The 27,579-nt window shown below is 46.7% G+C and overlaps 1 protein-coding gene across 7 annotated transcripts in view; it reads left to right on the top strand.

The window, feature by feature from the left end:
* The first annotated feature begins 414 nt into the window (after positions 1 to 414).
* FHOD3 (formin homology 2 domain containing 3) overlaps positions 415 to 27,579 on the top strand; it is a 407,856-nt gene continuing 380,691 nt past the window's right edge. For all 7 annotated transcript variants that reach the window (XM_060247836.1, XM_060247834.1, XM_060247833.1 and 4 more), the window contains exon 1: positions 415 to 608. In XM_060247836.1, coding sequence (XP_060103819.1) covers positions 438 to 608 — 171 coding nt within the window. In that variant the 5' untranslated portion in view covers positions 415 to 437. The remainder of the gene's footprint in view (positions 609 to 27,579) is intronic.

Here is a 27,579-nt window from a genome sequence, read left to right as displayed (position 1 = left end):
AGGACGGCGGGGGCTGCAGCCGGGTCCCCCGCCCGCCTCTCGCGCCCCTGCCTGCCTTTGTCTGCTCCCCGCTCGCGCCCGCTGGGGGTCGCCGCCGGCTGGCCGAAGGAGTTTCCCGGCAGCAGCAGCAGCAGCTCCACGCGGCGAGCGGCAGGCTGAGCATGGGGGAGCCGCCGCGCCGTGTCCTGCTCCTGCTCGTCCCGCGCCCCTCGGCTCGGGGAGGCCGCTGGGGCCAGAGCGCCGCGGCTGCCGGGCTCGCTCTGTAGCGCGCGCGCCTCCGCCCCCCTCCGCGCGCCGCGGCTGCCCCTGCTTTGGATTGACGGGGCGGGGGGGGGGCTGCTGCTTTAGGCTCCTCCTCCTCGTGGCCGAGCGGCGGCTCCTCGCTCCCGGCGCCTTTCGCAGCGCTGCCCGCCCGCCGAGGGGTGCATGGATGCGCCATGGCCGCGGCCACGCTGGCTTGCCGGGTGCAGTTCGTGGACGACACGGAGCCCTTCAGCAGCACCAGCTTCCCCGAGCCCAGCCGCCCGCCGCTCTACGCCTTCCGCCGCGACCTGCCGCTCAGCACCCAGCTGCCCGGCCTCCACCGCCTGCTCCGCGCCCCCCACAAGGTAGGCAGCGAGAGGGCCTGCCTCGCCTCGCCTCGGCCCCGCGGGAGAGCGCGCCCTCTGCCGCAGATGCCCGCTGCAGCCGGCCGCTTGCTGCCCGTGGAGCTGGGCCTGCCGGGGGCGCTGCAGCAGAAGGACCTCCCGGACTCACCTCCCCGCTGCCCCGAGGGGGGGCGGCACAGAACGGCAGCTTTGGACCCAACCGCCCCCCCCCCCGGTCCATCTAAGGCAGCGTTGCCTGCTCAGCTTGCAGTGATTGGCCAGGGTTTCCCACATCGCTGACTACCTGGCCCTTTTAGCTGGCGCGAACCTGGGCCGTCTGCATGCCGAGCAGGTGCTCTGCCACTGAGGCACAACCCCTCCCCCAAAGGAGCACACCAAACAGGGGTGGCCCGTCCGCTAGGTGGCTGCCTGGGGCGGGCGCCAGATAGGGTCCTCCTGCCCACCCTTGCCTCTGTGGCTGAGCTGCAGCACGGCAGCGCACCTGTGCCTCTGAGCATGCCGCCAGGCTGCCGTCGTTCCGCCTTGTACATCAGGCGTGGGAGGCTAGAGCTACACCAGCCTGCAGCACGAGCTCTAAAGCGCTGTGTTCACCGGGGGCGACCGTGTGTTGGTACTCTAGAGCCACCTTCACGCAAAGGTGAATCAAACCATGGGTCAATCAGGGTCAGCATTGTGTACTCAAAGGGAAGATAGCCAAAACGTATAAAGCAGGCAGATGGAAATCTTCCTCATGCCACTGTGGCCCCATAGGAGAAAGTAATCTTAAAAATATGATGGGAGTAAGGTTTTACTATGACAATTATAATTCAGGAAGCATTTTAACATAGATGTGGAGCCAATATAATTTAGTACACCTTTCAGTGATGTCAGGGATGTGTGACTTATGCAAATGAGTAATGCAAACGAGTTGTGCTAATGAGCTCTGGCACCTCTTTTTCTAGGAAATGACCACCTTGTCCCAGATTTCCTAATCTTACTTACTGAACATCCTGGTTTTTAATTGCTGAATGAATTGATCCCTTCCAGATGAAGCATGTGGCGAGTAGCAAACAGCCACGAGAGCTGTGGCAACCGTAACAGTGAGATGGCATGCACGTGCTGGATGACAGGGACAGATTTTGATTTCAGAAATGTTCTTAGATGTGGCATGTCGTTGGCCAGTGCATAATGCGCTGGGTGCAGTGTGTGAGCAGGAAAAGATACTTGTGTGCAGTCATAATGTGACATTCTATACTCTAAGATGTGCTAAGACTCATGTCGCTCTGCATTGGCTCTTAAAGATGCCATTGGACGCTAACTTTGTTCTACTTGTGGTAACAGAACATGATAACTTCCAGTATACCGTGCTGGTGTTAAAATAAGCATATGTGCTCCTAATGTTGGCATGGTGCTGCTTGGGAGTACTTAAAATGGTTCCACCCTATGAGTATTTGCAGGAGAGGAAGCCCCACTGAATTCCAGGGAATACGCTCATTTTGTTTTTTCCTAGAGAGAGAGAGAGGGAAGAGCCTGGGAAGACCAGCTTGGATCCTGCCTGGCTGTAGAAGGAAGTGTGTTTGCTCCCTGTAAGGGAGAAGATTGTCCTTCAGCACAGGCATTGAGTGGCTTCAGAACTTGTGCATAAAAGCAGTGTGCTGATACTATCTTTCAGAGTTTGGTGTTAACTGGGTGGTTGCTGTACAGTGATCAGCAAAAACCCTTAAGAAAGGGATTTGTTGCCAGTGGCTAATGGGGTTCCTGTTCTTGAGCTGTGATAATTCTGGCCAGAAATGGAAGTTTGGGCATTTGTACCAAGGGAGTAATGCAGGTTTTTTAGAAATATATGTGGAAGGCTGGTGATTTGTGTCCGATACTAAAGACGTCTGTGTTGTGTCTAGTTGACCGCTGTCTTGAATAGAAACCCCAGAAGTTCCCAATGCTTTTTTTTGTAAAGGTGCGTGTGTGTTTAAACACATCCTGCTTTTCTTCTCCGTTGAAACTGAAAGCAACTTTCAGAACATCGTTCTCCCCATCTCTATTTTCTCACAACAGCCCTGTGAGGTAGGCCAGAATGAGAGTTTGTGATGGGCCCCAGGTCACACAGCAAGCTTCCAAGGCAGAAGGGAGGATTTGAACCTGAGTTACCTAGGGTCCTACTCTGCCGCTTCATCCACTACCCCACACAACCCCCCATAAGATGCCATAGACATTTGGGAACCAGTGGACTTTGGAGTAATTGGCCTGTTGACATTCTAGTGAAAATTGAGGAGTTCTTTGCTGATTCTGTGAATTTAGGCAGATCATGAGGAGGAGGGCAGGATGCGTTGCATTGGTGCTTCGTTCGCATGGCTTCCCTCTAAGCTGAGGTAGTGTGAGCTAGCTCACAGTTTTTTAGCCTTCGGCTTGCACATTTTTGTCTTAGCTCAAGAAGGATGGCCCCAGAGCACACTGATTTATTCAGTAGTGAAATTGCTGATTCGCAACTTAAATGCCAGTAGCTCACAAAGTAGAATTTTTGCCCATAAGACTCCACAGCTTAGAGAGAGCATTGCTCACGGCCCTTTCTTACATGCCCAAGGAAATGGCAATCACCACTCTGGGGTCAGCAATTTTTTCTCCTGGCCAGTTTTGCCAGGGATCCTGAAGAGATTCCCCCCCTCCATCTTCCGGGTGTGGAGCAGAGGTCACTGGCTGTGTGTGCATGGGGGGAGGTATTTGTGAATTTCCTGCATTGTGCAGGGACTCCGCTGTGATTCTCTGATTCCTAATATGTCATGGGTCCAGAGAAGCAGGTTTTATTTGGAATGGTTGCCTCAGACTCTTGGCAGGGTCCTGTTTGGGGGCAGGCAGAATGCATACTTTTTCTAAGCCCTCTGAGGTTTTTCTCTCTCTTCTAGAGAAGAGTTCCTTCACCAGTTTAGTTACATTTACTGATTATCCTGAAGCCTTCAAATCACTCCCAGTGCAGCATCAAGGGGATTCACACGCCTTGAAGCATCATGTGATCTTGGGAGGAGATCTGTGCATATCCCAATTGATGGTGAAGGCAGAAGAGCAGGCTGAAATCAGGAAAGGAGTGTTTAAGCTGTGGCCCGTGTCTGGTCATGGGAGCTGCCAGTTACACCGCAAGAGGTTGGTAAAAACAGAAGTTAAGCTCACTGTCCTTGCAAGAAGCCACTTATGAAACTGGCTTGGTTTTTGTATGTGCATTCAGTGTCCAATAGCAAAGGCTGTGATCACACACACTAAATAATGCACTTTGATCCACTTTCAATGCACTTTCCAACTGGATTTTGCCAGTTCACGTAATGAAATCCAGTTGGAAAGTTCATTGAAAGTGGATTGAAAGTGCATTCTTTAGTGTGTGTGATCACAGCCTAAATGTAGTTCCTTTTGCTTGTAGGGTCCCAAGCTTAAAACCATTTCAAGCATAACTGATGTGACTAAACAAAAGTAATTTTCACAGGAGGGAACCTGTCTCCTTGGAAGTGGCTCCCATTGGTTTCAGGGAAGAATGTTTTAGGTGGCCTTCACATCATCAGTGATCCAAAGGTGGCATCTTTCCACACTGTTGACTGCAGTGTTTTCTTTAATCCTTTGACTGGTTAGGCTGTACCAGATTATAACGTAACACAAGGACGTCTTTTCCAGTACAGGTGAACCAAGGGGACATTCTTTCAGCTTTCTGTTCAGCCTCTTCCTCTCTCTCTGGTTAAACATTGTCAAAGCATTGTCTGCCAATGGTGAATACATTATATTAATTTATTCTGCAGTAGCTGGCCCTGACTGACTTCTGTGTTAATAAATGGACTGTAACAGCTATGTGTTTTCTTAGGATATCTGATCTCAGAGTGGACCTGGGTTTGTTTATTTTAGAATGTATATAGCCCTGACTCAAATGTCATAGGCTAACCTGATGGCAGAAGCTAACCAGGGTTGGCCTTAGTACTGGAATGGGAGACCACCAAGGAAATCCAAGGTGGCTATGAAGGGTTGCAATGGCAAACCACCTCTGTACATCTCTGGCCTCTCCTGGATGGCCTGGACTAGCCTGATCTCATCAGGTCTCAGAAGCTAAGCAGTCAGTTTTGCTTAGTACTTGGATGGGAGACCACCAAGGAAGTCCAGGGTAGAGGTAGGCAATGGAAAGCCACCTCTGAACATCTCTTGCTTTGAAATGAAAGTCCAAATGACAAATCCAAACCAAACAAACCCAGTCACCACTAAGTGTGTTCTCTGTCCTCTGTCAGAGTTTCTCCATTTTCACCCATTGCCTCTTTTATTTTATGTTTGCTCCTCACATCTCTGGAGATTTTCTTGTTGTAGCAAGCCTCCCTGGCCAGCTTTAGCTCACTGGGAGGTTTGGCCTCTCTGATGGTTGATCTACAGCGCTCAGCATCCCCCAGACACTCTCCTTGAGAGGTATGTCCTTGCCTCCATTTCTTGAATGTTTCCCTTTTCTTCCTTGGTACATCGTGTATGCCAAGTGCTTTGAACGCTGTGCAAATGCTGTTTATGAGCAAGACTTTTCTGTGTCTCTAGGTCTATTAATGTGCACTCCTTGGATTACTGATGCATTTGTGTAGAAGCTCAGGGATCCCTGGCTGCTGCACCCATTAGAGTTGCCAACAGACTTGGAGTACAAAAATTGTCTCGTACCTTTAAGAGAAGTGGAAATAGGCAATTGGAAATAGGCAATTGAAGCTTTTCATGGAATGAATACTATCACCTGATAAATACACTTTCGTGAAAGGAACAGGGCTTTCCCCCAGGCATTTGGCAGCCCAGAAGTGCAGAGTTTTCCAGCAGACATATTCATACACACTGTTACTCTGATGTAAGGTTTGAAGTGATGAAGGCAGAGCTATATAAAGCAAAGCAGTTTTTTTCAGATTTCTCTCTCATAGAGACTGGTATGGGAGCTTGCACAAAGCCGGTTTGGTGTAGTGGTTAAGTGTGCGGACTCTTATCTGGGAGAACCGGGTTTGATTCCCCACTCCTCCACTTGCAGCTGCTGGTATGGCCTTGGGTTAGCCATAGCTATTGCTGGAGTTGTCCTTGAAAGGGCAGCTGCTGTGAGAGCCTGTTCTCAGCCCCACCCACCTTACAGGGTGTCTGTTGTGGAGGGAGAAGATATAGGAGATTGTAGAACGCTCTGAGTCTCTGATTCAGAGAGAAGGGTGGGGTATAAATCTGCAGTCGTCGTTATTTTGCACTCAAGGCTTGCCCTCTCTGGAGAGGCCTGATCGTTGGATGGGAAAGTGAGGGCACTGCCATCAGTTATTAGTATTATTATTAAAAAACGTTTTTGTGCAACCTTTCCACCAAACCAGGTCGTTTCCAGAAGGTCAGTATCAACACCTTGAATTGAGCCTGAAAGCAAACTGGAAGCTGGAGTACATGGAATAAGCCTGGAGTCAAATGAGCCAGTCAGCTCTCTGGCCACAGTGTTCTGCACCAATTATAGCTTCCAGACAGTCTTCAAGGGTGGCCCCATGTAGAGCACACTGCAGCAATGTAATGTTACCAGGGCAAGATATTTTCGGCCCACGAAGGGCTGCAATACCCTTATTTTCTTTCATTGCTTTCTTTGTTGTTGTTCAGTCGCACAGTCGAGTCCGACTCTTTGCGACCCCATAGACAAAGTCACGCCAGGCCCTCCTGTCTTCCACCATCCTCCAAAGTCTGCTCAAATTCATGTTTGTTACATCAGTAACACTGTCCAGCCATCTCATCTTTTGCCATCCCCTTCTTCTTTTGCCTTCTCTCTTTCCTAGCATCAGCATCTTCTTCAGGGAGTGCTCCCTTCTCATAGGGTGGTCAAAGAATTTGAGCTTCAGCTTCAGCATCTGACCTTCCAGTGAACAGTCTAGGTTGATTTCCCTTAGGACTGACTGATTGGGTCTTCTTGCAGTCCAAGGGACTCTCAAGAGTCTTCTCTAGCACCACATCTCAAAAGCATCTACTCTTCTGCGCTCGGCCTTCCTTATGGTCCAGCTCCCACAGCCATACATTACTCCTGGGAATACTATCGCTTTGACTATACAGACTTTTGTTGGCAGGGTGATGTCTCTACTTTTTATTATACTGCCCAGGTTCGCCATAGCTGTTCTCCCAAGGAGCAAACGTCTTTTAATTTCATGGCTACAGTCACCATCTGCATTGATCTTAGATCCCAGAAATGTGAAGTCTGTCACTACTTCCGCGTCTTCCCCTTCTATTTGCCGAGGTGTGATGGGACTGGATGTCATGATCTTAGTTTTTTTGATGTTGAGTTTCAAGCCTACTTTTGCACTCTCCTCTTTCACCCTCAACAAGAGGTTCTTTAGGTCCTCCTCATTTTCTGCCATTAGAGTAGTATCATCTGCATATCTGAGGTTGTTGATGTTTTCCCCAGCAATCTTAATTCCGGCTTGTGCTTCATTTAGGCCAGCATTCCGCATGATGTACTCTGCATATAAATTAAATAAGCAGAGTGACAATATACATCCTTGTCGAACTCCTTTTCCGATTCTAAACCAATCAGTTGTTCCATATCTTGTTCTGACAGTTGCTTCTTGACCCTTATACAGGTTTCTCAGGAGGCATGTGAGGTGGTCTGGTACTCCTTTCTCTTTAAGGACTTGCCACAGTTTGTTGTGATCCACACAGTCAAAGGCTTTAGCATAGTCAATGAAGCAGAAATAGACGTTTTTCTGATACTCCCGTGCTTTCTCCATAATCCATCAAATGTTGGCAATTTGATCTCTAGTTCCTCTATCTCTCCAAAACCCACCTTGAACTTCTGGTAGTTCCTGATCTACATACTGCTAAATCCTAGCTTGTAGGATCTTTAAGATGACCTTGCTATATAATCAATCTGATTTCTGTGTTGCCCATCAGGTGCAGTCCACATGTAGAGTCGCCTTTTAGGTTGTTGGAAGAGGGTGTTTGCTATGACCAGTTTGTTCTCTTGACAAAACTCTATTAGCCTTTGCCCGGCTTCATTTTGTTCTCCAAGGCCAAACTTATCAGTTGTGTCGGTGTACCTTTTGACTTCCTACTTTGGCATTCCAGTCCCCTATGATGAGGAGGACATCTTTTTTTGGTGTTAATTTTAGAAGGTGTTGTAGATCTTCACAGAACGGATCCACTTCAGCCTCTTCTGCATCAGTTGTTGGGGCATAGACTTGTATTACTGTGGTATTGAATGGTTGCCTTGGATACGGACCGAGATCATTCCGTCATTTTCAAGATTGTATCCCATTACTGCCTTCCTCACTCTCTTGTTAACTATAAAGACCACACCATTTCTTCTACCAGACTCTTGCCCAGAATAATAGGTGTAGTTATTGCTTTCTACCTCAGGTATAATGTGGCAAGAAAATCTGCAGTGTTCTTCAGAGCACACTTCTACTCTTTGTTATAAATGTAACAAGCAAAATATGAGGAAAAGCATTTTGTCCTTTGTATTTCATTACTGAACATTTCCCCACCTTATTCTCTCTATAGTAAAAGCCCTGTGGGATGGCCAAATCCAGGTCTCCCATTGGCTGCATTCCATGCACTCCATAGTCCATTGGCCCATCATGACTCAGTTAGCATCTCTGGCCTCCTATTGGCTGATTCCCCTGCCTTTCTACTGTAGGCCTGGGGATATTGAACAAATCACCAAAATAGTTTTACCTCAGAGAAAGACACATCTCTGATGCTCCTCTAAGTCCTCTCTGTCAACTGGCCTTAGAAAGGGCTGCTGCTCTACTGCATCCTCATGAAAAACACTGCAGCTGCCAGTGGCAACAGACCTCTGCTGCGCCATCAACGGTCCACACAGATGGCCTCACAATACATGTAGCCTCTGAAGGCCACTGAAATAGCCAGAGAGCTGCTGCCAGAATGCAGCAAGGCCTGGTCTCACCGGGAGCATTTCCTCAGAGGCCATGTCTTCTGCCTCCTTCCTGTCACTCCCTCTCTCCTTATTTCCCTCAGCCTTGTTCCAGGACAGAAGAGGATTGGGCGACTGGGGCCACTGGGGAAGCTGCTAGCCAGAGGCTGTTGCTAGGCAACCAAGGTTGCTTTTGTCAGTAAAGAAAGAGGCCTCAGCTGAATAGAATGCCATAGAGTCCACCTTTCAAAGCAGTTATACCATACCATACCTTTAATGGCATAACAAGCACAAATGAGAGTATACATTAAAGCAGTTATTTTCTACAGGGGTCAGAGATCTGTTGTCTGGTGTTCAGTTGTGACCCAGGAGGTCTTCAGGCTCCACCTGGAAGTTGGCTGCCCTAGGCCTGGCTGCTTGCTACTGCTGCTGGGAAGGAGATAGGGTTGCCAATTCCAGGTTGGGAAATTCCTGGAGATTTGAGATGTGGAACCTGGAAAATGTGGTTAAGAAGGTATGGGACCACAGGCAGGTACAGTGCCATAGACTCCACCCTCCAAATCAGCCACTTTGTCAGGTTCTGTGCAGTTCTTATCAATTCACCCTATTTGATTTGAATCAAATAAGGACTTTATTGAAAAGATACATGTTCACAGCAAGATGTTCTTTGTTGGAACTGACCTCATAGAGTAAGGCCAGGCACTTATACTCTAGATATGACAGTTGATGACATCATCAACACCAGGAATGCAAAAGTGTTTGTATTATTATGCAGTCAATCCCCCCTAGCCACTCAGCATCTTTCTGTGAGAATAAAACTTCAAATAATTCTTTCCAGCAATTCAAATAACCACCTGCGTTTCAAGGCCAAGGGCTCGCATGTGAACACATTCTAGTTCACTCTAAACTTGCATAGGATAATAAGGAACAGTACAAAGCACAGCAAAGCATATCTGTTCAGCAGATGCATTATAAAAGATAAAATGTGAAAGACATATATGAAAGACATATGTTGTAAGAAATGTTGATATCACAATCACAGTATTAGTAATCAATTAGCTGACATAAAGTCAATGGCGTGAAATCAGTGTCCTCTTCTTGACATCCTGCCCTCCCCCCCCAAGAGTTTCTTATCCCCCAGGTTTGTTTGGATATTTTTAATGAAATCGTTAATCAATTTGGATGCCCTCATTTGATCAAACGGACTCATTCATTGTGGGAAGCAGAGCAATAGGTCCACTTCACAAAGTAGTGACGTGTTCCTCTTTTTATTTTTGAGTCCAAAATCTCTTCAGCTTCATGGTGGATCTGACCATCTGCTCATACCAGGATCTGTCTTTAGCAAACTACAATTAAAAACAGGGTGGATATTTTTTAGGGTCTTTGGTAATTCAACCTCCACAGTAACAGTATTAATTACTCGCTTAATAGGGAAGGGTTCGAGGCCCCCATGGCCACATCTCTCACATCACATTGGGCCACAAATTGTTTGTTCTCGTAAGGGTGTTATAACACAGGTTCAGAGCTAAAGAGCTTTTTTAGGTGCTCAGAGGCAGTTTGGCACTCTGCAGTCCGGCTTAGTCTTGACCCCTTTTTAAAAACTCTGGGCCCTTCCCCTTAGTTTTTAACAAATTAATGGTAGTGCCACCTATGCAAAGTTTTTTATAAAGCATCTATAGAAATTCGTGGACCCCAGAAATGATTGCAACTACTGCCTCATTTTGGGGGGGGGGGAGGGGGTTCCCATTCAAACACTGATCCATTCCCAGCCCCTGTTGTGACACCCAATATCCCAAGAAATCTAGCTCAGTTTATTGGAATTCACATTAGGACAATTTTGCAAAGAATTCGTTCTGTTTTAAACAATTTTATTAATAACATATGGTAACAATGTCTGTTTATATCATTACTATCCCTAACCCATATGATATTTTCTAATCCCCCCTCCCTCCGTTACTAGACTCCCGCCGAAGTTATATACTTGAGTTCACTTATAAAGGTACCCTTAACCAAGCAAAGTTCAATTTCTCCCTTTTCTCATACTCATTATTAAAAAATTGTCCAATGTCACAAAGAATTTGTTCTGATATAAAGTCGCAAGGACCTCCCTCACCAATTTCACATGGGACTCCTTATCTTGAGAATAAATCAAAATGTCATCCAGATCCACGACTACTGCCTTGTACAAAAATTTTCTTAGTGTGTTGTTTATAAAAACCCTGGGGCCCCCTGTAGTCCAAATGGCATCACTAAGTACTCAGACTTTCCCAGCAGGATGTCGAATGCTGTTTTCCACTCATCCCCCTCTCGAATGCACCACAGCAGTAAGTGTCTCATAAGTCCAGTTTTGTGAAAATCCGACCCTATGCAAGTAGGTGTTTCATGAGGGGGATCATGTAAGCGTTCGACATAAAGACCGCATGAATGCCGCGGTAGTCAGTACAGTCTCAGTCCCCCATTTTCTTTTTTCTAAACAGTACTGGGGTTGCATGGGGAGAGTTTTCTGGTCAGATGAACCCTTGGGCTAGGTTTGTATCCAAAAATTTCCACAATGCAGTCCTTTCATTAACTACTCATGGAATATAGTTTGGCTTTAGGCAAAGTCTCCCCTGAAATTAACTCTATGGCACAGTCTGTGGGGTGATGAGGGGGTAGCTCATTCACTTCACTCTCCTCAGCCAGTTTGGTGTGGAGAGCCAGTTTGATGTAGTGGTTAAGTGTGCGGACACTTATCCGGGAGAACTGGGTTTGATTTCCCACTCCTCCACTTGCACCTGCTAGCATGGCCTTGGGTCAGCCATAGCTCTGGCAGAGGTTGTCCTTGAAAGGACAGCTGCTGTGAGAGCCCTCTCCAGCCCCACCCACCTCACAGGGTGTCTGCTGTGGCGGAGGAAGGTAAAGGAGATTGTGAGCCGCTCTGAGACTCTTCGGAGTGAAGGGCGGGATATAAATCCAATATCATCTTCTTCTTCTTCTCAAAAACTCGTACTCTTTGGGAATCCTTTTCATTTCCTCCTAGGTGAGGAGAAGGCATTTAGAACCTGGGGGAGAGCTAGGGCCCCACTTAATGTCCCAAGTGTGTGTTTGACCATGTTTGTCTGGGAAACACTTAGACTGAACACTCCACTCTACATATGGGTCATGATCTTTCAACCATGTCAAATTGGCAGATGGGGCTATGACAAATGGCTGTTCCTCCCAGTGGTGCCTCATACCCATGGTGACCATTTCAGTTCATGGGTGCATGGTTCACCCTGCATGAGGGTACCGTTCATCTGTTCAAACTGGATAGGATTATCTGGGAGTACCTTATCTAACCCCAGCCCTTCCACTGTGGGGTGGTGGTGGTGATTAGGTCTCTGGTACATCCTAAGTCTAACAAAGCTCTTACTAGTAAACCCTAAAAGATTTAACTTGTTCAATGCATCTGCCATTAATTTTCCAGGTATGCTGTTTCCATGATTTGGAGAACTGCAGGATTTGGTCTTATCATAGTTGATGGATAAGGAGTTCTGGGTGCAGTATGAAATAAAAGATGACAAAGAACGCATTAAGACAGCAGCGTCGTTGGCATATAAGAGAATAGGGACCGGTTCGGAATTTAGTTTAAGGGCATGTCCATCTAATTTAGCTAAATAAAAGGGGAGGTCTGCAAGAAACAAATTGAACAAGGAGGGGGCCAGGACGCGGCCCTATTTTACCCCCTTGGAAATAGGAATTTTTTGCGTCAATGTGCCCTTGTTAGTGAATTTGATCTGGCAAGAATTAGAGAGATGGCGTTTGCATATCAAAAACAAAAGGTGTTGATCAATGCCTAATTTAAATAGTTTGTCCCACAAAGGCTGTCTGTCAATTGAGTTGAAAGCTTTGCGGAGATCGATAAATGCCGCACATAGCTTAGCTCTGGAGTGTTGAAGATATTTTTCGGCTAAAAAGGATAGTGTGATGCAATGATCCAGCGTGCAGTGGTTAGCTGTGAAACCTATTTGTTCCTTCCCTGGCAAACTATGGTCCACCATCCAAGCATATAGCTTCTTTAATAAGTTAATAGAGTTTCCCTATGATAGATAAAAGGCTAATAGGTCTATAATTCTCAGTATTGTTGGAATCACCTTTTTTTAAAGATTGAGGTTATCATAGAGTTTAGCCATGTTTCTGGAAGGGAACCAGATTTATCGATCAAAGTAAAAAGATGTGCTAGTGAGGAGGACCACTCAGTGTTGCTTTTTAAGAGCTCAACTGGTATGCCATCAGGGCCCGGGGCTTTGTGCATTTTTAGATTCAACATATTTCCATAGTCCATGGTCTCTGGTAGATATAAGGGTATTCCTTACGAACAGAGACAGTGCAGATGTGGTAGAGAAGTTGGCTCTATACGGCACTGCCCATTACTTCCCCAGCACCAACGGTGCCTGATCAAACCTCTCCTCTTAACCCCCAACTTGGTGACAAGCAGAAGGATAGCGTTTTTGTTGGCTGACAAATGTCCCTCAATTACTGAGCAGGTTGCAGAATTTCTGGCCCTAGCAGTGAATGAGAAAGAAATTAAAAATGGAGTCAGGTAGGGAAATACCTTGCCCCACTTTTCTTAGCTAAGTTTTGCATGTAACCTTGTAATCCCATTCTGGTTGGGCTTGCAAATTATTGTGGTTTGTATGTCCCACTCTGAAATTCCTTTGGACCTTGTTTTTCTTTTCTGTTTTGCCAATAAAGGTTATGTCTGTCTCCTATTAGTAAACCCTCAGCCTAGGGTTCACTAAAGTGATGAGGGCATACATCAAAGTTCCATTTGTTCTCACCCTCAGTGGTGCTGAAAGTCCACAGACCTGCTGTTCCACACCTCTTACAGCAGGTCATTGGCGTTTCCCATCGACTGATCATTATTCTCACTGCTGGAGGAAAAGATGTTGGCCAACTGCTGGTCCTCTAATTCAGCATACAGGGCGACATTCACTCCATCTTTCCCTTTGCCAAGTGCTCTGACAGGAGTCCACTCTTCCACTGCTTCTTCCCATCTTGTTTCTTTTTGGTCATAGCATGAAATCATTATTCTTTCTTATCTCCATTCTGGGCCTCTTTCAGGGCTTTGAGCCACCACAAACATGGGGACACAAGCACACACACATGCAGTGGGGAGACAGCATCTGTTTCAGCTGCGGGGTGGGAAGACAGCAGGGGGTGGGAGATTAGTCAAAACCAAGGATTGGTGGGTGGGTGGGAAGAAAGCAAGGGTGGTGTATGTGAATGTCATGGGTGGGGGGAGTATTGGTGTGTCAAGGGTGTGGGGGGAGTTGAGAGGAAAAGGTGGTTGGTGTGTGGGTTGATAGTTGGAGGGGGATGGGAATGGGAAGACACCAGGGGTGTAGGGGGAATGAATGCCCTCACCTGGGTGGGTGGGAAGACAGCATGGGTGGGAACATACTTGCCCAGAGCCTCTTTCTAGAGCCTGTTGTATTTTTCATCACAATGGGCCTTATTCCTAGTCTTCTAGTAATAATTCCCCTGTCGCAGTGGCAAATCTGACCATCCTGATTGGTTGGGGCTCGGTGGGACTGTAAGGTATTAGCCTTTGGCCCATCAAACTGTCAATCAAGAGTACTTGTGTGCCAATCATTCAGCCTGCTGCTCTCTCCCACCCACGTGGCTGTTGCTAGCCAGCAAAGCTGATTATGTCAGTGAAATGCAGATGACCTTAGTTCTGGCAGTTACTGGCTCTCCCTACTGTCGCATTGGCTGAGCCACCTGTCGCACTGATCCAGAGAGCAGAGAAAGAAACCCTAACCTAGATTATCTGAGGGAGGGAAGAGGAGGGAAACAGCCACAGAGATACTTTCCTTGATTGGCTGAGAACTCTTCCCTATCCTCCTCTGGAAGGGGAAAAGATGTTATCGGAAAGAGTCTTGGTGTGGAAGGTATCACTATAGGCCTCTGAGGGAGCACTCCTTGGGGCCAGTCCTGACTACTGCTGCCAGTTTCAGGCTGCAGAACATTCTGTGGTGGAGTTTTAGGAGGGCATAGGAATCAGTGCTTCAGAGTGGGGCCTGCCACACACAGGTTCTTGCTGTGAAAGCTGACTGGGTTATTTCAGACCGTTCACAGACTTCCAGCCTAACCCACCACACAGGGTTGTGGGAGGAGAATTATGCAAGCTGCTTTGGCCCCCCCCCCCCTCCGACTGTGGAGAAAGACTGTGCTTTTCCTATGTAAAGGCTGTAGGGAAAGGGAAGGTGATGATCAGCTGAAGTCAGAGGGGAAGATAAAATGGAGGAGATAGGGTTGCCTACTCCAAGTTAAAAATCCCTGGAGATTTAAGGAGTGGAGCCTGAAGAGGGTGGGGTTTGAGGAGGAGTGGGACCTTGGACAGGTACAATGCCGTGTCTTTATGGGAATCATTATTGCCAATCTCCAGGTGAGGGCTAGAGACCACTCAGAATTACAACTGCTCTCCAGATGGCAGATATCAGCTCCACTGAAGAAAATGGCTGACTTGCAGGGTGGACTCTGTGTCATTATAACCTGCTGAGTCTGCTTCCCTCCTGCTTTGGTCTCCACTGTGGAGAAGTGTCCTTTTCCTACATAGAGGCTGCAGGGAGGGAGGAGGGAATAGAAAGCTGAAGTCAGATCAGTTCCCCTACAGAAAACAGCCACCTTGAGCCACATACCATAATACAACTAAGCTATGCAAAAAACCCAGAATCATGCCACAAGCTCACACTGATGGTAAACACCACAAGGCTGAAAATGACACAAAAATTCATTGCAAACAAAAGGAGCTTCAGCATTTGTGTGACTGTCATCATGCCCCCCATAATTATTTTTCCTTATCTCCATTTTGGGCTGCTTTCAAGGCTTTGAGCTACCACAGGCATGGGGACACACACAGACACATGCAGGAGTGGAGAAGCCAGCATCTGTTTCAGCTGTGGGGTGGGTGGGAAGACAGCAAAGGGGGGGGGGGTGAATGAATGTCATGGGTAGGGGGAGTGGGAAGACAGCAAGGCTGCAGGTGATTGAATGTTACAGGTGGGGTTGTTTGAGAGGAAGAGGTGGTTGGGTGGTGGTGGTATTAGGACAAGGAGTGGTGGTAGGAAGTTGGGGTGGGAAGACAGCAAGGGTGGGGGGATACTCACCCAGATCCTCTTTCTAGAGCCTGTTGTATTTTCCTTAATGGCCTTATTCCTAGTGTTTTATAATATTCTTCGGAAGATTGTTACAGTCAAGAGAAACATTGTCTCTGGCAATAAGGAATCAATCTAGTAGTTTAATCTTGAAGATCTTTCAGAACATGCCATTCAGACTGCCATAGGTTCCCCTGCCCTACTACTATTGTAGTAGTAGTAGTAGTAGTGATGATGATGAACATAGGAACATATGAAGCTGCCTTCTACTGAATCAGACCACCCTGGGTCCATCAAAGTCAGTCTTGTCTACTCAGACTGGCAGCGGCTCTCCAGGGTCTCAAGCTGAGGTTTTTCACACCTATTTGCCTGGACCCTTTTTAGTTGGAGATGCCGGGGATTGAACCTGGGACCTTCTGCTTACCAAGCAGATGCTCTACCACTGAGCCACCGTCCCTCCCATGATGATGATGATACCACCGCCACCAATAATAATAATGTGCTATCAAGTTGCAACCAACTTTTGGAGGCATTTGAGGCAAGAGATGAACAGAGGAGGTTTTTGCCCTTGTCTGCCAGCATAGAGACCCTGGACTTCCTTGATGGTCTCCTGTCCAAGGACTATTCAGGGCTGACTCCGCTTAACGTCCAAGGTCTGATGATGGTGGTTTGCCGGTGCTTGTCTCTGCCTAGCAACCCGGGACTTTCTTGGTGGTCTCCTAGCCAAGTACTAACCAGGGCTGATCCTGCTTATCTTTGGTCATCTGATGAGACTGTGTTGGAAGGGGCTGTGGAAATGGATAGTAATAGTGCACATATATTGCAATTATTCACAAATGTAATTACATATCCAAGGATTGTATTCAGTGGAGGGATGCCCTAGTTAGAAAAATGTGAGGTATTGATTGGCAGGAGATGGTATGTGTGCCAAAATTGTTTTTAAAGCTGCGATGTTTTATAAATGCCCCCACCCCTTGTCTTTGCCCTTTTATAGTGTGAGTCTCCTCACTGGGAAGTAACCAGTCCTGGGTTTATCTGTAATATCTTGAGTTTCTTGCATCCCTTTGTGTGACCATGGGAAAGCCTGTCCCCTTGCAGTGAAATGCGATGTATGTTTCAACATGCACAGGAACATGACACAGCTCTTGGGAAACTTAATGCTGTATTTACTGTACATTAAACTCTGGGAGGGAATTATGTTGGCAGGATGTGATTATGCATCTTTGGCATTCAGCCAGGGCTGCTGAACACACCTCTGCTCTTCAGAAAGCACTAGGAAGTTTTCAGCAGCCTCAGGACTTGTGGTCTGGGATCTCTTTATTGTGTTGTGATTAAAACATAACAGTCTGTAACACCACATTTGAGGTTTGTTGAATGCTGACCTGTAAAGAAGACTCCTCCCCGATCCACTTTGTATGATTGCCACTTCTGGCATGAATATACATATTCATATTAACTTTGTATTATGTTACAGTGCATAAATAACGCATTTTGCAATGTTATTGAATGTATTTGAGCAAGAATAAGTGCATTAAAAATATCTGCATTTATTCATAATACATAATTTATTTTAAAATTTATATACTGTGTTTCCTAAGTTCAAAGCAATTATTCACAAATGTCTACAAGAACATATTTTTAAAACATAAAAAATTTAACAGATGTAAGTGGTGAATGATTCTACCTTTCATCGAGTTCCCTGGAGACTCTAGTTTTCTATTAGGGCTGGAAATCTGTAACATTCTCATCTCAGTTGTTCACAGTGCTGTCATTTCCAAGATTCTGGTGGACTTGGGGTGGTGGTGGTGGAGGAGGAGGAAATCATATATTTTAACCAGGTGAAGAATTCCATTAAACCAGGATTATGTGCCTGCAACTGTTAGCTTAGATCTGTAGTGTAAACACTGTAGTATAAACACCAAAACACCAACGAATGTCTCAGATTGTTCTCCTCTTCTCACAACAGGGGCTAACAGTGGAGATTCGAACTTTGAGTCTCTCTTATCCTAGTCTGACACTGTGACCCGCCACTATCCTGCCTCTCAGTTCTTCCTTTCATGTCAAGATCAAGCCTGTAATGCTTGTGTGTTGCTGCTTGGAACTTTCTTCCATGTCTTCTCTGCAAAGGGCATTTCAGGATGACCAAATTCATGGTGTCCCATCTTTGCAAGCCTCCTGTTTCTAGAGATGGGAATACCCAGCTTGCCTGCATTACAAGCAGAGGTGTGAAAAGACAGACAGAGTGAACTGCGCAGTCCTAAACTGCAAGGTTCGAGCAAGATTTCCCTATGTCCCATTGTCTCTTCTTGTCTGGAAATTGTTCCCATTCTCCAGGTTTCATCACTAAGGTGCTGATGCAGAAGATAAGCTTCCATAGAGATGTGTCTTTGATATTGCTTTAATCCAGGACCTGGACATCTCATTTGTAAATAATCCATTGATTTCAGTGGCTTTACTTCTGTGTGAACAAAGATGGTGGTCCTTTTTTGAGTCAAGTAAGCTGATCTGTGGGTTAAAACACTTATCTGTCTCAGTGGCATGAGAAAGGCTGGGACCAGGAGTCTGTCTTTGATAGGGGAGGAGCTGTGGCTCAATGGTGGAGCATCTGCTTGGCATGCAAAAGGCCCCAGGTTCAACCCGCAGCATCTAAAAGGACCAGGCAGTAGGTGATGTGAAAGATCTCTCTGCCTGAGACCCTGAAGAGCTACTGCCAGTCTGAGCAGACAGTATGGCCATTCAGTTGGGTTTTCAAGGCAGGAGATGTTCAGAAATGGTTTGTCATTGTCTGACTCTGCATAGCAACCCTGGACTTCCTTGGTGGTCTCTCATCCAAGCGATGGACCGATGGCCTGATTCAGTATAAGGCAGCTCCATGTATTCATGTGCTTATTCCTAGTGCTAAGCCAGATAGACCAGTGGCCTGACTTAGTGTGAGGCGGCTTCATGTGTTCTGTTATAAAAAGGGGCCTAGAGCTCTGGAGTTGAGCATCTGCTCTGCCTGCAGAAGGTCCCAGGTTAAGTCTTTGGCATCTCCAGTTAAAAGGGCCAGGTGATGTGAAAGACCTCCACCTGTGGCCCTGGAGAACAGCTGCCAGTCTGAGTAGAGAGTACTGACTTTGATGGATCCAGGGTGTGATGCAGGTTCATGTATGAACAGTGGGATGCACATGAGCCTGGTGGGAACAGATGGAGAGGAAGGGCTCTGAAACCCTCAATCGTATGCCAAGCTGTTTCAAACAGCCCCTCTCCTCTTTTCCGCATGCTTCACAGTCCTTATTTAAACACATGGATTGCCACCACCCTGTCCTCCGTCTGTAGCTATTCCGAATCCTTCCTGCCAGGAGACTGTTGACACTTTAGCAATCTCAGCACCTGAACACCATCACTTACAAACCCTTCATTTTGATTGCGGCTTCTCAGTTTACCCTCTGGCAGACCCCAAAGGATGTTTTCGGGGATGACAATCCTTATTTTGATCCTTCCTTTTACATATTGATAAGGCTGGTATTCTGGCTGACAGAGCGTGGACATGCACTGTATGATTACAATCTGTATCAGTTGCTGAGATTCAGAAATTGTGTTGAAACTGCAGCTGGCCTTAGATTGTTACCCAGGTTTTTTCAGAGCTGATGTTGTTATCCTGGACTCTGGAGAGTGTCAGTGAAACGAGAGTTTTTTTAAAAATTGTCCTACTGAAACTCTGCTTTTTGTAGAAGCGAGTGCGGCCCAAGTGCTCAGCAATAACGAACAGTAATCCTTTGGTCTTGCGCTGGGCATCGTTTTATTAATGGCAGCATTAATAGGACAAGAGGCAGCAAGGAATGGGCAGTTGCCCCACTTCATTTTTCTTTTGACGGTTCTTCTAAACTGTTTTTAAGTCAGGTGGGGCATGTCAGATTTCGATGACAGACAATTGCATCTGGATTCAACTGACAGATGAAGAACTTGATACTGTTTTAATTTTAAAAAACAACCGCACCCCGTACAACTAGTAGAAAAGAGTAAGGGTCCAATCTCTCTCTCTCTCTCTCTCTCGGCTTGACTTTGCGAACGAAGATTTAAGAAGGGTGCAGTAGTCCACATCTGCTGCAGGCTCGCTGGTGGCTGACAAGACCAATGCGGGTCAGGCAGATCCGGCCACAGTGGCTGCAGGGAAAACTCATTCAGGGTGCTGCCGAAAGATGCTTTCGTCTCCGGGTCAGCATCAGGCGACCAATACCCTGAACCGCCTACATGCAGGATCGGGACTGCGGCTTCCAGTGGCATCTTCCACCTGCCGTTTCGCCCCTTGCCCATCGCTGCAGGACTTGGTGTGTTGTGGGTTGTGGATGTGGATATGTCCTTCAGGCCTGCGCAGAGGAATTTTTAGGTGAAGCACAGTGTGCACAGTACTGGCTCCACCCTTTCACCTTGGGGTCATCTGCCATGGCCCAGTAAGCCGGGACGCCGGCAGCGAGTCCTCCAGGCGGTAGGTGTTACATTAACGAGCTCTATCTGCCCGGGTTTGATGTTAGAGTTTTCCTTCTCTTGGCTGGCGAGGTTGGTGAGCCCAGCCTGCCCATCCGGTTATACCGCCGGACATTCGGTCGCACCATGACGTGGCATGACGTGGCATTTTAATGTTTTATTGCTCTATATTGTAATTTTAAGGTTTTACTTGTTATTGTATGATTGTAGAATGTTGTTAGCCGCCCTGAGCCTGCCGTGGTGGGGGAGGGCGGGATATAAATGAAATAAATAAATAAATAAATAATAAACAAACTCTGTGAGAAACGGGGGGGACCAGCGTGAAGGTGTTGCCACGGATGCAGTAATGCAGGAGAGGCCATTGCAGTGACCATCTGTCAGGCATAGCCGGACAGTGACCATGCGGCGTTCACTACACCGGGAAGGAGAGGCTATGTATTGCGCATACACTTTCCCTGGGGGGGCAGGATACCCAAGAGGGAGCCCACCCCTCCCCCCAAGGGTCCAGTAACACCTTAAAAACTAACAAAATTTTAGTTTCGCGAGTCGTTGCTCAGTTCTTCAGATACGTAAAAGCTCCTCCCCTGCAGCCACAAATGCTTTTCGTCTTTAAGGAGCTCCTGGACTCTTTCTCTTTTTCCTGCTGCTGTAGACTGACTAACACAGCTGCTGCCCATCTTGATCTGTTTTAAACTAGTAAAACTATAAATTTCATAAGCATGGAAGAAAACACCTGTGTAAGCCCTGTCAAGTCACAAATAGGGATGGGCAAAAACCAGCCTATGAACCATGTTCATAATGAGTCCAGTGTTCCCTCTTGTGAGCAAAAATTCTACTTTGTGAGCTCCTGCCATTAAAGTTGTGAGCCCCTGCATCAATTATTGTGCTCTGAGGTCACCCTTCCGGAGCTAAGACAAATATGTGTGAGCTGGAGGCTAAAAATCTGTGAGCTAGCTCACGCTAACTCAGCTTAGAGGGAACCCTGGGTGGGTCTACTCATGAGAGCTCATACTTGCCACAAATTTGGTTAGTCTTTAAGCTGCCAGTGGACTCTTGCCCCTTTCTACTGATATAATATTCAGTAGGAGGAAAAAGGGGTAACCCCTCCCCTCGATACTTTTTGTGATTCTGTTCTCTCGTATGCCAAAATTTTATACCTTATCTAATCAAAGATAATATTTCTTGCTGGACATTTTCAGCTTGCATTGTTGCCTTCCAGCATTGCCCCCCCCCAAAAAAAGGTAGCTGTTGTTCCAGTTTCTCACTTCACTTTCCCACACATGGTTCAAGGAAGTTGCTTTATCCACACGCGTAACATTTTTGTAACATTTCTGGTGGCAGAACATTCTGTTCACTGTATTTTTTAAAATGACTGGTTGGGATGACATCAGACATGCTTGTTCCGGCCAAAGTTGAGCTGTTTTAAAGCTGCAGTCCTAAGTACACTTTGACATGGTTCCAGTTGAATCCAGTGAGACTGAGGTGTGAGAGGGGGAAATAGTAGATACTTTAATTCAAAACGAACTTGCCAGAGGTGTCAGCAGCACACGTTTAGAGCTTTGCTGGGACTTAATAGGGCTCAATTGTGAACCCAGAAGCGACAGCATCATAGAGTTTTGGGGTGAGTGCTACAGCATTGCCTCAGTGTGATGCCGGCACTCTTAGGTCATGTGGGAAGTGTGGCATTATGTGGCAATGATGATTGGTGCCCCCCTCCCCATGTGGCCAGCCTGCTTCTGCCCGTTGAGCATCATCAGGCACCGGCCACAATTACGAGGAGTTTGCCCCCCATTAGCAAGCACTTGACAAGACTAACCATGAGCGTAGCTCTGGTGGAAAGTGTCGGTCCCCTTCTTTCTTCTAGTATTCAGGAACACTGCTGTTTTTAAACAGAATTTTTCCGATTATACCCTCAGTTCTCTGGGAGAAAAAAATGGCTTCCTTTGACTCCAGGCAGATTGTGCTCTCTCTTCATGGAACAAAGAAGGGGTGCAAGAAAATTGCCTGGAAGCAGGGAGAATTCACCCTATTGGACCATAAAGACCAGGCCAGCTGCATTGGCTGGCTGTAGGGAGAGTCATTTCCTGCCCCGGGGCCTCGGGAGATGCTTCCCTGACAAGCTTTTCTGGTTGTCCCTGGAAGTCGTTTGGGGAGGCAGTGGGAGAAATGTAGGCCAAGATCCAAAGGGCAGCTTGGGGCATCCAAAGGGCTGGGCATACCTAGTGGGGGTAATAGTGATCCCCCCTCCCCCGCTTCGAACAGCCACATTGGCAACCCTCATATGGCAATTCTCATATGACCATATTGGCAACTGTTTTTGGAAGTGGTTTGCCACGTGAAAGCCCCAAACCTCCTTGGGCATGTGGAACTAGTGAGCCTTGTTGTTTGGAAGTCACTTGTAGTGTTACACTCCCTCCTCCCTTTTCTTTTCTTCTTCTGCTGTCAAGTTTCAGTCAGCTAATGTGGTGACCCTGTCTTGGGCCAGGATTTCACATGTTGAGGGGCAATGAAATTTCTCAGGGGTCACTTAATGTAATTAAATTTAATTCTTGCTGAGGAGCTTTGCACTGACATACTGTCTCTCTGGCCTCTGCTGGGCTTTCCTGGAGGCTGCTTTGCAGACCACAGCAACAAACAGAAAAAACCCCCAAGAGATGTTTTGTACTTTACTTGCTGCCTGCAGCCTGTTGGCAAGTGGGAGAGAGCCTGGTGGGGGTGGGTGGGAGGGGATGGCTGCAAGTTTGAGGCAGGTACTTGCGAGCCTTGGTTGGGAGAGTGTGGCTGCTGGCTGCGCGAGTGTGTGGATGAGTGCAAGGGGTGCTCAGGCCGGGTGTGTGTGGGAAGGGTGGCTGGAAGTGCAGCAGTGCAGCAGCCATGTGAGGGGGCCTGGCTCAGGCAGCAAACTAAGGATGGCAGCTGCCAGCAGTGCAAGGTGAGGCAGCGCAAGGTGCAGTGGTGGCAAAAAAAGTTGGGGGCAAAGTATTGCATGGAAGTCAGGGGGCCCTGCATGTGGGTCGAGGGGCAGGGTCCCTGGAGGCCCCCTGTGGTTATGGGCCTGTTCTTAGGTTTTTCAAGGAAAGAGATAGTAAGAGTTCGCTAATGTCTGCCTCTCTCAGGTGATCTTGGACTTCCTTGGTGGTCTCCAGTGCTGGTGCCAGAGTTCCTGGCACCTGAGGCCCCACCCTGGGCAGACCCAGGAAGTTGAGGGTGGGGTGGTGGCCTTGCCAGGCTCCGAGGAGTGCAGGTGCTGCTGTGCTGCCCCACTCGTGGCTTCCTGGGTCTGCGCAGACCTGGGAAGTCGAGAGAAGCGGGGTATGCCCTGAGCCAACCTTCCCTTGCAAGGGAAGGCAGGCTTAGAGGAGAGCACATGCCAATGTGCTGTCCTGCTGCTCTTGGCTTCTCAGGTCTGTATGGCACCCTAGGCGACTGCTTACGTGGCGTTCTCTCACATCCAACCTTGATGGTCTCTCATCCAAATACTAACCAGGGCTGACCCTGCTTAGCTTTTGAGATTTGACAAGATTGGGCTGGCCTGGCCCATCCAGGTCAGGGCAGTGTTACACTGTACGGATCAGAAAACATTCCTTTTAAATAGAAGATTTAATAATTGAACGGTGACTCTGTATTAAACATTTTGAAATAAAATACATAGCCTGCCAACTGAGAATCACTTGCTTTTAACATTTCCTTTGCTTTGCTTTGCTGTGTGAGTTGTGAGATAGCTGTTTATACCAACATTTGTTGAGCATGTCACAACATGTAGTAGCATTGGGCTGCATTCAGTCACTCAGCTGCCTGGTGACTGTAATCCCAGCCAATGTAAGAATGCTGACTGAATCATGGGATAAAAATAGCCTTTTACTCAGACATGGTGTACCTTGCTATTTGCTCTTTGCCTTGACTAATTGCTGATAACTTTGGTATAATTAGAGGTTGACAAGTATAACAGACAGGATGCACTTCTTTGACTGCATTGATTCACATGGAAAATAAGTGGTGTGAAGTCTGGATGGCTCTTACAACTCACTGCCTCTGGGTGCATTCCACAGGTGAAAATGCACCTTTGATTAGTGCATGGGCACAGCTGCACAGACAGGTGAATGTGTGTATTAAGCTTTTGAAAAGCTCCAGCATGGTGCCCACCAACTGCTTTCTTGGTGCCCACCAAGTGGTTTTGAAAGTGGGCATGGCCAGGTGGGGCCTTTGCCCAGCAGGGCTTTTCACAGGCCATTGGATTGGCTGGGCAGATTTTGAAAAGGTTGTTTCAGCTACAGTTTCAACCATGACATAAAGATCTTTACTGCGTGACTGAAGCTGTGCTGTGTGTATACCAGAAGGCATCTTTAGTGGTGGAAGGCTAGTCTAAGAGAGATTAATAAAAGGGAAAATAGGCTGTGGCAAATCAAATGCAAGACTGTGATCAGGCAGGCAAAAAGGAACTATGAGGAGCATATTGCAAAAAACATAAAGACCAACAATAAAATTTTCTTCAAATATATTAGAAGCAGAAAACCAGCCAGGGAGGCATTGGGGCCCTTGGATGACCAAGGGGTAGAAGGATTACTGAAGGAGGATAGGGAAATGACTGAAAAGCTGAATGCATTTTTCCCCTCCGTCTTCACTGTGGAAAACGAGAAGTGTTTACCCGCTCCAAAACCACTAATTTTGGAAGGGGTGTTGAAAGACCTGAGTCAGATTGAGGTGACAAGAGAGGAGGTCCTACAACTGATAGACGAATTAAAAACTAATAAATCACCAGGTTCGGATGGCATACATCCAAGAGTTCTGAAACAACTCAAAGTTGAACTTGTGGATCTTCTGACAAAAATATGTAGTCTTTCATTGATATCTGCCTCCGTTCCTGAGTACTGGAAGGTAGCAAATATCACCCCCATCTTTAAAAAGGGTTGCAGAGGAGATCCGGGAAATTACAGGCCAGTCAGTCTGACTTCAATATTGGGAAAGTTGGTAGAAAGCATTATCAAGAACAGAATGAGTAGGCAAATTGATGAGCACAAGTTATTGAGGAAGACTCAGCATGGGTTCTGTAAAAGAAGATCTTGCCTCACTAACCTGTTACATTTCATTGAGGGGGTGAACAAACATATGGACAAAGGAGACCCAATAGATGTTGTTTACCTTGACTTCCAGAAAGCTTTTGATAAAGTTCCTCATCAAAGGCTCCTTAGAAATCTTGAGAGTCATGGAGTTAAAGGACAGGTCCTCTTGTGGATCAAAAACTGGCTGAGTAATAGGAAGCAGAGAGTGAGTATAAATGGGCAGTCTTCGCAGTGGAGGACGGTAAGCAGTGGGGTGCCGCAGGGCTCGGTACTGGGTCCCGTGCTCTTTAACTTGTTCATAAATGATTTGGAGTTGGGAGTGAGCAGTGAAGTGGCCAAGTTTGCAGATGACACTAAATTGTTCAGGGTAGTGAGAACCAGAGAGGATTGTGAGGAATTCCAAAGGGATCTGTTGAGGCTGGGTGAGTGGGCGTCAACGTTGCAGATGAGGTTCAGTGTGGCCAAGTGCAAAGTAATGCACATTGGGGCCAAGAATCCCAGCTACAAATACAAGTTGATGCGGTGTGAACTGACAGAGACTGACCAAGAGAGAGATCTTGGGGTCATGGTAGATAACTCACTGAAAATGTCAAGACAGTGTGTGATTGCAATAAAAAAGGCCAACGCCATGCTGGGAATTATTAGGAAGGGAATTGAAAACAAATCATCCAGTATCATAATTCCCTTGTATAAGTCGATGATGCAGTCTCATTTGGAATACTGTGTGCAATTCTGGTCACCGCACCTCAAAAAGGATATTATAGCATTGGAAAAAGTGCAGAAAAGGGCAACTAGAATCATTAAAGGGTTAGAACACTTTCCCTATGAAGAAAGGTTAAAATGCTTGGGGCTTTTTAGCTTGGAGAATCGTCAACTGTGGGGTGACATGATAGAGATTTACAAGATAATGCATAGGATGGAGAAAGAAGAGAAATAAGTACTTTTCTCCCTTTCTCACAATACAAGAACTCGTGGGCATTCGATGAAATTGCTGAGGAGTCAGGTTAAAACGGATAAAAGGAGGTACTTCTTCACCCAAAGGGTGATTAACATGTGGAATTCACTGCCACAGGAGGTGGTGGCGGCTACAAGCATAGACAGCTTCAAGAGGGGGTTAGATAAAAATATGGAGCAGAGGTCCATCAGTGGCTATTAGCCATAGTGTGTATATATGTGTGTGTGTGTGTATATATATATAAAAAAAATTTTGGCCACAGTGTGACACAGAGTGTTGGACTGGATGGGCTATTGGCCTGATCCTGATCCTCTTTAGGATGGCCTTTACCTGACTGAATGATTGATGGATTCGTCTTAAGTGATTCCACCATCATACATATTTGCATCTAATAGAATAGCACCAGAAATGTTAATTTTAAATTGGAATGTTTTAAGTTTAATGTTGATTTTAAAATTTGTTGTATAACTTATTGTACAGATTGAGCCTGCTTCGGCGGGGAGGGCAGGATATAAATAAAATGTTGTTGTTATTATTATTATCCAACATGGCTTCTCTTATGTTCTTATAATATGTTCCTTTTAAAAGGTATCGGATTGTCAATGCTTCTGTCTGAATTGTTGAAGTTAGTTCCATATAACTTCACTCCGGGACATTTTGTAGCTGGCTCCGCCTCTTGTGGCAGCCATGCAGAGGTTGTGCCCACCACACTGTGTCAGAATTCCAGAAGTGTGCATAGTTTCAAAACAGTTGGGGATCCTTGCTCTAGCACTTAAGTATGTTTGTCTTCACCCAGTTTTATAGATAATAAAAATTATAATCTCTATGAGACTTGGGCATCTCTGTAGGCTTTTCATGGGTTTCTGTAGGGTTTTGGTAGGCTTTTCTTGGGTTGAAAATGTGGTTTGAATATCATGGCTGTTGGCTGTAGTTAGATACACAGCCCCACAGAGCTGTGATGGACAGTACAATCCCAAACAGAATCCCACTCTTCATCTAAGTTCATTGCAGTCAATGGACTAAATTGTATCTCTGTTTAGGATTATACTGTAAGGGATTGACAGCTCACTGCAGAGATGAGCCCCTCATCTCACCCTTCCCTTTCATGAGTGACTTTTTGCCTTGACAGCAATGAACAGGGAGCTTTTCCTGTTGGCGGGAGAGGATGAGACTTGCAGTATATTACAGGTGAAAAGGTACTGGTGGGTATTAGGAAAAACAGTTTTATAGTAAGAGTAGCTCAGCCAGTGTGAAGAACAGAGGCTTGCCTATCTATCTGTCTTGTGTAGTTGAGAGAGTCTGGCAAAACTAGCTGCAACATAGCAGAAGCCAAACTGGAGAAGGAAGGAAGAACTAGCCAAATTGCTCAAGGGATGGATAGGAACCCTCCATGGGTGGATGTGTCCCGTGGGCCACATGTTTGACACCCCTGCTGTAGACAGTCATATAAAGGAGGCCCCTTTAGCAACAGATTCAGCAAACAGTTTACCAACAAACCCAACGGCGCAGCCTGCAATGACAAGCCCAA

This window comes from Heteronotia binoei, chromosome 10, assembly GCF_032191835.1.
Source record: "Heteronotia binoei isolate CCM8104 ecotype False Entrance Well chromosome 10, APGP_CSIRO_Hbin_v1, whole genome shotgun sequence".
Classification (NCBI taxonomy): Eukaryota; Metazoa; Chordata; class Lepidosauria; order Squamata; family Gekkonidae; genus Heteronotia; species Heteronotia binoei.
This window is presented reverse-complemented; position numbering and strand designations above follow the sequence as displayed.